The 11,956-nt window shown below is 39.5% G+C and overlaps 1 protein-coding gene across 1 annotated transcript; it reads right to left on the bottom strand.

The window, feature by feature from the left end:
• Window positions 1-2,569: 2,569 nt before the first annotated feature.
• On the bottom strand, window positions 2,570-5,448 carry LOC139443106 (four-domain proteases inhibitor-like). Its single transcript, XM_071224048.1, has 4 exons — window positions 5,343-5,448; window positions 4,438-4,556; window positions 3,314-3,386; window positions 2,570-2,742 (listed from the first exon to the last, which is right to left on the bottom strand). Exons 1-4 carry the CDS (start codon window positions 5,446-5,448, stop codon window positions 2,570-2,572), a joined length of 471 nt encoding a protein of 156 aa, XP_071080149.1.
• Between the last annotated feature and the right edge of the window lie 6,508 nt (window positions 5,449-11,956).

The raw sequence follows: 11,956 nt of genomic DNA, 5'->3' as shown, positions 1-11,956 counted from the left end.
TTCCAATCATGACTTATTTTTGTTAATCTCTGTACAAGATATACTTTAAGTTAGCTATATAATCACTCAGTCGTTGATCATTGTCTTGATAGAGGTACTACAACTTGTACCAAAACGAAGAATTGAAAAAAAAAAGTACTGATAGTTGCACCCACACCCACACATCCACACACACACACACACACACACACACACACACACACACACACACACACACACACACACACACACACACACACACACACACCCATGGTATTGCGTACGATCATCAGGCATAATGAAACATGGTTTTAAGTTTGACCCTTTCGTTTTTGCTCGGCTTGGGGGTTTACCATGGCGACAGGTGGAAATGAGCTCGCTTCTTTTTTTTAGCTTGTTAGTTCAACCATTTCTAGTAATTCTCTTTCAAATGTTGCAAAATGATATAAGGAAAGTATATCCAAATCTGTATTTATGCTCCACTTTGTATTGAGCACACTCTTCTGCAATTGGATCATACTTGTATATATATATATATATATATATATATATATATATATATATATATATATATATATATATATATGTATGTATGTATTTAGATCAAAGCATGAAAAACAACAACAATAATTCTCAAGCGTATTTTAAAACATAAATTTTATTGTTTTATTAAATGACAAATATGTTGTTTCATAAGAACATAGATACATTTTTCAAAACAATTTTATGCTTCCAAATGGCTGCTTTATAAATAAACATACGTATATACACTAATACCTGAAGACATGTCAAGGTAACCGTCTATATTGTAAGGAAACCATGGATGAGAAAAATCGTTTAAGGGAGGGTTGTGTTTATGCAGTATTTCAGTTACTGGTATATCAGCTCTTGGTATAGTCGGAATCGTACAATCGACGTTTATCGCTGTTATTTACAAACTAATATGTACACCCTGTGATATAAATGGATACTTCCCAATATTAACATAGTACCCTCCTCTAACATTCTTCTTAATTCATAATCAGGTATCGAGCAGATCCTGGTCAAATGCTGCGCTTGTTTCAATAAGAACGTTTCAATTAAAGGGGGTCTTTGCCGGGCCCGATTGACAGTCCATTCAAGTTTGATTCAAGTTGTCAAAACGCTATCATATTTTTCTACTAACGTCAACTGTATAGTGTAGATTCATCTAGCAGTTAGTGCACTTACTTACTATCTAGAGTTCGGCCATGACATTAATTACACCATCTGGATACAAGCTGGAGTGAGTGATTATTGCTTAATCCGTATCAGCAATTTTGCAGCTATTCGCGGGGATAGAAAAAGCTGAAAACAGATCCTCTTTTAAACGAATGATTTCAGTGTTTCAGTTATTAAGAGCGTGACAGCTTGATGTGGGAGAAGAGCCCGTAACGATGAATGTTTTGGATGTTTACCACCTTGGTCAAAACAACAAGAAGTATGGTGCTGACAAAACTAGAAACATAATCAGCGCGAACCGGGATTCAAACCTACTATACTAGGATTCTGGCACGTCAAAGGGATATAGCTCTGTATATCACCGGTGTCACCGGACCATCGTTAAAGGTGTTTTAGCTTCGGACGGTTATCATACGCATGCTTCAAAGCTATTGTTTTCGATTACAGAACCTCCTTATCGATGGGGACACGGCAGTGTTGGGCGAATGCTTTGTCGTATAATTGACTATAATTTCATGGCATTGTTTCTAGCTCAATGATCCAGGCATAAAATTGACTCAAACATTTTCAGAGAACCTTATCATTTTATTAATGAAAGCAAGAGACACTCGCTTTCTAGGCACTCATTTCATGCTCGCAATCCTTTATGATGTACTGTATCGAAGTCTATTGTTTTGGTGCCGTGTTCTAGACGATGGCACAACTGCACTGTGTCAAAATGGTATTCTGGTACTCTGCAGTTAAAATAACTACCCATTGTTAGATTAAACGCGATCAAAACAGTTGAGTTCGGTGATGAACGTCCTTGATTATACAGTGTATTATATCCCAATTCTTAAATGATAAATATGTTGGCTTTCTTTCGAAAGTGACGTCACTTTCACAACCCATGCTTGCTGTAAGAGGAGGTTATGCTTGCCGTAAGAGGAGACCAACGGGATGAGGTGGTCAGGCTCGCTGTCTTAGTTGGTGCATGTCATCGTATCCCAGTTGGATGCTCATAATATCAATCACTGGATTGTCTGGTCCTGAGTGGATTATTTACAGACACGTCATATAGCTGGAATATTGCCGAGTGCGACGTTTTACAACGAACAAAAAAAACAACAGAAGCTAGTTTCACTGTGCTGCTATTTTAGCGTCGTTTCGGATTCAAATATTGTTGCGAATTAGTCCAGGTTATTTATCGCAATAGAATAGAAATTGATATAAATACCTGGATAATCGAGGATGAGTGATTGTATGAATGACCTTAAATAAAGTGTTATGTTGCCAGAGCTTCACCAATGTTCAAATAACATATGATGATGATGATGATGATGATGATGACGATGCCGATGATGATGCCGATGATAATGTCTAAAATGTAGGTGCCTTTTATGGTTCATCTTCAGCCTTGTATCATCATACAAATCTTTTGACATAGCTGTATGCTAATGAAGTTATTGGCATTAGGGCTGCAGCCTCCGAAGACAAAAGGTTCGCAGTTGCCGGATCGGTGGTTGAAGTAGTAGCGGATTACTGTACCTGTGCACAGACCTCTCATCTGGGGGAGCAAACACGCTGCAACACGGACGTCCTCATGTTATCCCAAGCACATGTTATATACAGTAGCCACATGGATAACCAACGTGAATTAAGCAGCCATGTGGTAACATAAGAAACCCGTAACGAGTAAATGGACGTAAATCAATGTAAGAAGTTGGAAAATGAAGAAAACACATCGAGACAAATACAGTAGAAATGCAACAGTTGTATTTTGAACAAGGTACAGAAGTTATGTTTTGTTGGTTGTTTAACACCGCAATCAGCAATATTCCAGCCATATCACGGTGGTCTGTAAATAATCGAGTCTGGATCAGACAATCCAGTGATTGACATCATGAGCATCGATCCACCCAATTTGGATACGATGACATGCATCAACCAAGCGAGCCTAACCACCCAACCCCGTTAGTCGCCTTATACGGCAAGCATTGGTTGCTGAAGACCTGTTCTACCTCGAATCTTTATTGGGTCACAGAAATGATAACACAAACCCCAGTACACGTCCCCAAAATGAATGAGTGAGTGCATAAATAACTTGGTTGAATCAAGATTCAGAGTTTGACATTGTGTTTAAACGGCATCGTACCTTTCGGCATTGGGAGACAAACGGGCCTGCTTCCAAAGGCGGTGCATCGGGTCCCAAATCGACATTTTTTGTTCTGTGAAAAGAATCGACAGTTTACATCTATCCATACCACACCATATTCGTTTTGTACTTACGCATGAGGTTACATGTATGCGTATATCATGTTTAGATACACTCCAAAAATATAGAGGGTCATGAAATATATATGTTAGGATCGGTGTTCAAATCAGCTTTGACAAATGAGGCCAGAACGGTTTCGAAAGGAAACGATAACGCCCCAGTTAACCGTAACCATGCAATTCCTCAGTGTAGGGAGTCTTTCTTGATTTTGACACTTCAGAAAAAGGTCTTCAAATTGCTTCGAGCAATTAGTATTACAATTTTCGATCTCGACATTATCATAGGCGTGTACGTGTATGAAGGCGTTATAACGAACGTCACGCAAACGTCAATATTGCAGATTTGGGGTTGGTCTGTATCGCTATGGATGGCGGGATCAGTATGGCTGCCAGAACGCCCACTGGAAGAGCTACTGAACAGTTCTACCGAGACAACATACTGGCGCCAATAGTTGTGCTGTCTGCGCGCCATGCTTGTCCACCTTTTGTCTTATAAGACGATGGCGCTCGTGTCCACCGAGCCACCTCCAGCAGCAAACCTTCACCAGAATGCAATGACCAGTCATGCATCCTGTGTTTTGTCCCATAAAGCATGGCGAGGACATGATCTGGAGACGTGTACGCCGAAGTTGAAAGTTACCCGTTACGTTGGTTGAACTTGGCTAAGAGTTGTAAGAGGAGTGAACAAGACTCAAGATTGATTTGGACCATGCCATGCCCTACAAATGAATGTTTGACCAATCGTGGAAGCATGACCCATTTTGATCAAGTCATCTCAAACGTTCCTACAGTACACACCCGTGTAGCACCTAGTCCTTCCTTTTTGCTTATCGATCAATTGTCATCATTTGATACCTCTTTGTATTTATGTTATCATCTGCTATTTTCAAATATCTCCTTTTTTGAGAGAAAATAAAACTTATATATATTAAAGAAACAAATGAATATGTACTGTGGCATAATACAGCGAGTGCTTTTCCAGATATGTTATGAAAATTCTAGTACCTGGCAAGGATTCGAAGGCAATGCTGCTTTGGACGAACACTGGCACTTGTCCACAACTGGCTTCTGTCGACACATTTGGTTACACAGACGTGCAGAAGGATGCCCAGACATTGCGAGACCTGAAACGGAACGTTAATAGACTATTAAACAGGACTTACGAAAACAAACGCAGCTGCTATTACAATCAAGTATATTCTATTTGTGTAATGCTTGACTCAACAGCTGACCAGTTTGAGTCCCAAGCAACCTATGCACTCACCCAACAGTGTGAGAACGGTGCATTAAACAATGTGCTCTTCCCAGTGCAATACGGTTATGAGATATCCTGAAAGATCATTTAAATTGACATTGACAGGCCAATGAGATGAGAAACCGTAACAACTGGACATCTTATTATTTTGTTCTCCAGTTGATCGAGGGACTTTGATTGTTTGAATGAGTTCACGTGAATACTTTGGTGCTCATGGTGTACCACTGATGCCTTTTTACTCCATCATTCTGAATCAGGGGCTGGTGGGTAGCCAAGCGCTCATATAAAACATTCCCTCGTCACTCCGAAGGCCCGGGTTCGATTCTCAACATGGGTACATTGTTCGAAGCTATATCTGGTTCACCCACCGTGACATTGTAGGAATATTGTGAATAGCGACGTTAAACCATTCTTTGTACATTAATCCTGTGTCATTGGCGTTGTCATTATATTGTTATCTTTGTTACATTCATCTCACCTTGTATAAACATATCATGACTAATTTAATGCACTTACTAAGCATTCACCTGCTGAAGGAGCAAGACGTAGCTCTGGAACGTCGTGACAAAGAATACAATAAGTTTCTATCCATAAAGGTGTCATTTATTCTGCATGAAAATAAAACAATGCTGCACGTTTACAGCTCGTGATATACCTGGATTCGAAGGCTCCTCAGCTCCTTGACTCGCCACTGCCACCAGGATACACACCAGGAGGCTCCCAATCAACGCAGTACGTGTTTTCATCATGTAATCAGTCATATCTAACGTGAATCCGGCATTGAAAGTTGACTCTAAAAAATACAATATTGGATACATATTCATAAGCTGGATCTACACGTAGGTTCTAAACTTTTTTTACTCCATATCTTAACATTATCTGTGAGACCATAAAACATTATGTTCTTATATAAATAATAAACAGCATGGTATTTCTGGATATAAATATTCCTGAAAATTGAATATCACAATACAAAAGAACTACTCAGCAAATGTGTACTTGGAAAACATGACCTGATACAATGACAAACAAGTTTTAGGGTTATTTCTAACAATAATAACCATCAGTCACATTTATTCCACGTGACTAATATTACAATATCCATCCCTCAGGTCTTTTTGTGTTTAGTTTTCGTTCAATCTAATGCAGCTCATGTATTTAACTAAATGTATTCTTAAAAGCTTTCACCCTTAGCTATATATATATATATATATATATATATATATATATATATATATATATATATATATATATATATAAATATATATATATATATATATATATATATATAAATAAAGCCTATCTATAAAGCATATATATATATATATATATATATATATATATATATATATATATATATATATATATATATATATATATATATATCGTTGTGTGTTAATATGTGTTAATTGACAAATATCAAAGTTCTTTTCCAAAAACAGTTATAGTTGTAAAACTTGCTTCCGGTAGACAAGATTCGTGTTGTTTTCAGAGCAAGGACTGTTTGACCTTGGCAGTCACATAGGGAGTATCAAACATTAGCATCTGAACCGGAAGTGTTCGGGGCTTTATTGATGATTGATAACTTAACACCTCTATCCCTGCCGGCACAGCTCTCCTCTACATCCACTATATTATAACCCCAAGCCTGATGATTTCATGTCAACACTATTCAATTTTGTTAACGAAGCAAGGTTTTCTTATTTGGACATTCATGCTGAATACACCCGTTCTTTTGCACTGCATACTCCCGAAATAAAGCCACAAAATATGGATTGAAGGCCGTTGTGTGACATACAAGACATATAAAGGTCTATGTCATTGCGGTATTCGTCATCACATCTTTGTCACAAGAAAAGAAAAGGAGACGAAACTAAATGAGTGTTTTGAATTACCTGCTCTTCACACTCAAATCAACTTGTTTGCTATAATGTCTGAGCGTGTTCCAAAAACAGCCTTCTTGCGTGAAGGTCAAGGTTATTTAACTGTGTCCCGAGTTGGTTGTTCTTGATATAATTTCGGACGAATCGTTATACCAGACCAAACCTGACCTAAAGTCATTTCGTGTAATATGCCTTGGTCCACAGTTCATTTAAATGATTAAATGTTTGATAACTGAGCATTTTGTCTATATGATAAAAGTTGAAACTATGGACATTTTATGTTTAATAAACAGTATAAGAATGTAAATTTCAATTACGATTCGAAATAAATTTAAAAGCTTAAGAACATGCGATAAAAAGGGACAGTACTCACCCAACAGGTCGTATATGTCCGATACTGGTATAGGATTGTGGTTGTTACGTCATCGACGTCATAAAATAGCGGCGCCCTCTCACGGCTGAACTTTGTGCCTAGTGTGGCCAGGTGGAGGTGCAGTCCCGGGCGCGACTAGTGGAATGTACGGACGTCCGAAGCCCATCAATCTCCCTGTCACTGCTCCCTCTCTTTTCCATAGGCCATATAACCTGGATCAGATATTTAAACACACCCTTTTAGCACTCACTGGGGAATGCTGATTGAGATGATTTAAATTGATCATATTCATGTACTATTAATTTGAAACAGGCAATTATGGAATCATGCTAATAAAATTTTAAATAATTACCTTTAAAAAATATTATCCCCTTCAGCGTGATTACGTCATGCGGAAATTAAGTTCAACGCGTATTAATACACTGAATATGTTTGTGTGTTGTTTAACACCGCTCTCAGCCCATGTCTGTAAAACATAATGGAGGAAAAGGTGTGGCGTTATTGGTCTTTATTGTTTGACTTTAATTGATACTCCACATCTTTAATGAACACTTACCTATATCATCGTTATTTATGGTCTGAAGTGCACACACAAAAAAAGAATAGATATACCCCAAGTTTGTATGTATATATCACTACCAATATATCTGTGCATGGATTATTCCTTTGTCCGTTTGACCTTTCGATACAAGTACATTGCCATGTTTACTTCAACAGCATAGGTAAACACATCCATCATTCATATCTGTCTTGCCTTGTCATTTTAATGATTGGTTGAATAGTTTAACAACGAACATCACAGCGAACAGACTTGGTGTAAAGGTCTCTATCATAAGCCTGGCTATGTCATGTTTCGCTGAGTTTCGTTTGCTTATTCATAAGATGTAAAACAAAACAAATGGGAGTGTATGCTTTCAGACTAGTCTCAGTGTATAACGACCCTTCTTTATAAGTATCTTATTAATATTTTGCGCTGCAATTCTCTCTACAGAGTTGCGACCCTTGGGCACGCCAGAAACCTATGACTGTGGGTGCGAATGCCGCTTCGGCCCGAGTTCTAAGTTTGTATCCAGGTTTGTCAGCACCATAACCGTGCTCGTGGATTTCACCAACGTGTTAAGCGTCTGAGACCGGCATCACTTCGGGCTTTCCTCCCACGAAGCTGACATGCCGTGATGTAAGAAGAATGCAATGCGGCGTCAAACCCAACTCACTCACACAATCAGTTTTTACAAACGTGTCATTTGTTTTGGCTTAATCAAATATTAACTGATCAATATTTATCAGAACCACTGCGATTAAGTTTGGGGTTTTTCACATCATGCCAACTCCATGCATTTCAAAATCCAAAATTTCAAAATAAAACTTTCGGACATCGAAAACTCGATAAAATCTGAACACACATAATGTATTTATCTCTTCAATCAAGATCTGGCCTAATTGCTTATGTCATTGGCAATACATATTGCATGATAATACGAGACACCAAACATTAATGCATTGGTCCAATGCATGTATCAGTGATATAACATCAGCACGTTGGAGACACGAAGCCTGGGGGTCCTGTCACGTCATCGGGGATACATCATACTACATCAATGCAAGGTCAGTGTAGACATGGTTGCTGGTAAAATAACTTTTTCATCTTCTAGCGATGCCATGAATGGCACCTGGCATGCTACTGGTGCACACAGATGGGGAGATCTGTGAGCCAGTGAAATATTAAAGCCTGGCAGAGTCACTGTTTACGGGGGTGAAAGGTGCGTTGTCACTTGTAACGGTATCTTGTACACCATCTGTATATATGGAGCACGTGTCCTCCGTCCACAACGCCAACTGCCAGTCAAATATATATGGATCGTCACAAGCATAGGTGGGGAGGTGAGGCCACTTTTCGTATATGCATCATCGAAACCACTGCTAACTTGATCAGTTAGTTTGCAAAGACTTTCACACAAACAAAATCACAGTGAAGGTGCTTGACCGAAGTTGATGCGTATGGACGAAATGATTCATTGGCGAATTATTTTATACCGGCCGATTTTGTGTCATTGATAAAAATCATGCTGGTATATTTTGCAATTGCTCAACTGTTTTAAGCCATGTGTGGTCCGTCTGTAACGTCTTCACGCCTTTGTCACGTTTAGTTTGTGTCAAGTTACAAACTATTGTTATTAAAACAACTCAAGGTATATTCAGTGTTTTGAATAACAGTGTAGTGCATTTACTTACAGTATAAATCGAGTAGAGAGGGCATGAACATACCTGCACACTGGAATGTCTGCAGTATGTCTTACCTGACCACGATTTTCACGCAACTATCTGGAAGTGGAATGTTTTCCCTTGAGACAGTTGTTTCTTTCCTTAGTGTTTGTATCGCTCGACATTTATAAGACAGAATTACTGACGACAGGACGTTGAAATTTCCCTCGAGCAGGAAGTGCGACTTCAAACAACACCTCATAAACATCAATCACATTGAAGACCTTTGTGGGAAACTCGTCAATGAAATAATCAGGTTTGCCGATTATGTTAACGGTCAAGTGTTTATTCATCAAATATAATTTTTCATTTGTCATTGACAATGATTTACAGGACGTGGGGTGGTGGGATAGCCAAGTGGTTAAAGCGTTTGCTCGTCACGCCGAGAGTCCTGATTCGGTTTCCCACATGGGTACATTGTGTGAAGCCCATTTCTCGATTATGTGCAGAAAAAAATTCCATTGGGCGTAAAAGACCAAATATCTATATAAAAAAATATATGGATCACTGGAAACCAGTGACGACATCAGGTATCAGAAAGAAACTTCAGTATCGACGAATGATATAAGCATCATAAACCTATCCATTGCACGTACCAAGGATAATAATAGATGAGATTCCAACTCACGAAAAGCGGCATGTATCAGTGAGTCGATGAGCATTTATCAATAGTCAAGCCAGGTCACGGTGGGGCACACCAGCAATGGGCTTCCCACAATGTGACCATGTGCGACCCGTGAAGGTCCGGGTTAGAATAGTTCTTCAGCAACCCATGCTTGCCGTAAAAGTCGACTATGCATGTCGTAGGAGGCGACTAACGGGGTCGGGTGGTCAGGCTCGTTGACTTGGTTGATGCATGTCATTGTATCCCATGATATATATCACTGGATTGTCTGGTCCGACTCGATTATTTACAGACCGCCGTCATATAGCTGGAATATTGCTGAGTGCGGCGTTAAACAAAAAACAAACAAACAAACAAACCATGTGCGAAATCGAACCAGGGCCTTCGGGTTGACGATTGAATGCTTTAACCACAAGGCTACCCAACCCCCCTAAGCGACACAGCCATGCACATCACATTGTTTTCCTTTAAACCACTAGACTCAATTTCTATTGTTATTTGTCGATTCCCAGATTGAAACAATATGTTAACCGATAAATCTGAACGTAAAACTAAATAGTGTGAAACCAACAAGCAAACAACAATTGGTATACAATAAACAATTGTTTCACAAAATGAACTAGGTTTTCAAATCAATACAGTTTCCTGCACAGTATTTACAATTTACAATAGCAGTATGCAATAGAGTGGTAGTACAATAATCAATGGCAGTATGACATACAAAACAAATTTTGTGATAATAATATTCACCGATCCACAACAGTGATCACGCTTCCGAGGCCAAGGCTGGGAATCCGAGGTGGTAAGTGATCTTCACACAAAAGCTGGTCTTTATGTAATGGGAGACGAAATGGGAGATGAAATATGAGATGAGACAGGCACACACCCTCTCCACTTATGTAGTCTAACTGGCTTCCATCACTTTCCACACAGTGCTTGACCAGTCAAGTATCACTAGAACATGACAGAATATCCCACATGTCCGATTTGATAGTTCTAGACCACTGAGATACCATGCCGCAGTTTTAACATGAATACCCCACTCAGACACAGTATACTGGCTCCGTGTCGACCAGTCCTTATTTTAGTCCCTTAGTGCCGAGCGCCAGACAGGGTAACAACAAGTACCATCTTTTTACGCCTTTTGGTATGACGCGGCCGGGGATCGAACCCCTGACCTTCCGCTCTCCGGGCAGGCGCTCTACCACAAGACCACGGAGGCGGTGTAATGGAAACAGGACCATTCAGGTGACAACGACCATTTTTGCATAAGATTAAGAACCTCAATATTCATTCAAAACAAAAAAATGCATAAAAGTGTATCATCCGTTATCAGAAATGAAAACACAATATACTATGGCAGTTTGTGAATGTATCAACGACAGTGGTTCCTATCTTTTTCTGGCATATAATAGCGCGTGACATCAACGAACGTGACTACAGAAAAGTCGATGACGTACTTCCCATGTTAATATGTAATGCAGGCAAGAATGAAACGTGCAACATGCGTCATACTGTCTGTTCCATTGTCATCCGTCAGGGTCTACCGGAAGTCACTTAGACACAGTAATACATGTATTTTCATTTTGTTTAAATGCTGTCCTTTCTCCGTGACAGCGATGCGACTATGAATCCGCCTCAAGCACTGACGTTAATAACGCGAGGACAGATGTCTACCTGGGGGCATGAGGATTATGTTTAACACAGCTGAAAGTGTCGGTGCCTCGGGTGTCATCACTAATTTTTCAATGGTCCATTCACATAATTTGTACAGCTAATTTGCCCTTACGCCAATTGGAATCTGTTCCTTATAATCAAGCCTGGTTATTCTCTAGCATTGACGATTTATCGTTACATGTGTTGCGACATGGCGGTTCATGTTCTAAATCGTTCAGATACACATCATTAGTATAAAGTTGTTCAGGACAGGGCTTCTCCGCCCTCGTAAACAGATGCTTGGATACGAATCCTATAGCCACACCTCGAAAATGTCAGCATGATAGGGAGTGAGTGTGGTTTTACGCCGCTTTTAGCCATATTCCAGCAATATCACGGCGGGGGACACCAGAAATGAGCTTCACACATTGTATCATGTGGGGAATCGAACCGGGACTTTGGCGTGCTGG

The sequence above is a fragment of the Haliotis cracherodii genome, unplaced genomic scaffold, assembly GCF_022045235.1.
Source record: "Haliotis cracherodii isolate W230 unplaced genomic scaffold, xgHalCrac1.p SCAF_5, whole genome shotgun sequence".
Lineage (NCBI taxonomy): Eukaryota > Metazoa > Mollusca > Gastropoda > Lepetellida > Haliotidae > Haliotis > Haliotis cracherodii.
The sequence above is the reverse complement of the archived record's forward strand: the minus strand, read 5'-3'. Positions and strand labels throughout refer to the sequence as shown.

What these genes read in the sequence shown, in the direction of transcription:
- LOC139443106 (XM_071224048.1), bottom strand. Translation starts at nt 5,448, where the DNA reads ATGACTGATTACATGATGAAAACACGTACTGCGTTGATTGGGAGCCTC. An exon ending in TGAGGAGCCTTCGAATCCAG is followed by an intron (nt 4,557 to 5,342) that starts GTATATCACGAG and finishes GTTCCGTTTCAG; the next exon opens with GTCTCGCAATGTCTGGGCAT. An exon ending in TGCCTTCGAATCCTTGCCAG is followed by an intron (nt 3,387 to 4,437) that starts GTACTAGAATTT and finishes TTCTTTTCACAG; the next exon opens with AACAAAAAATGTCGATTTGG.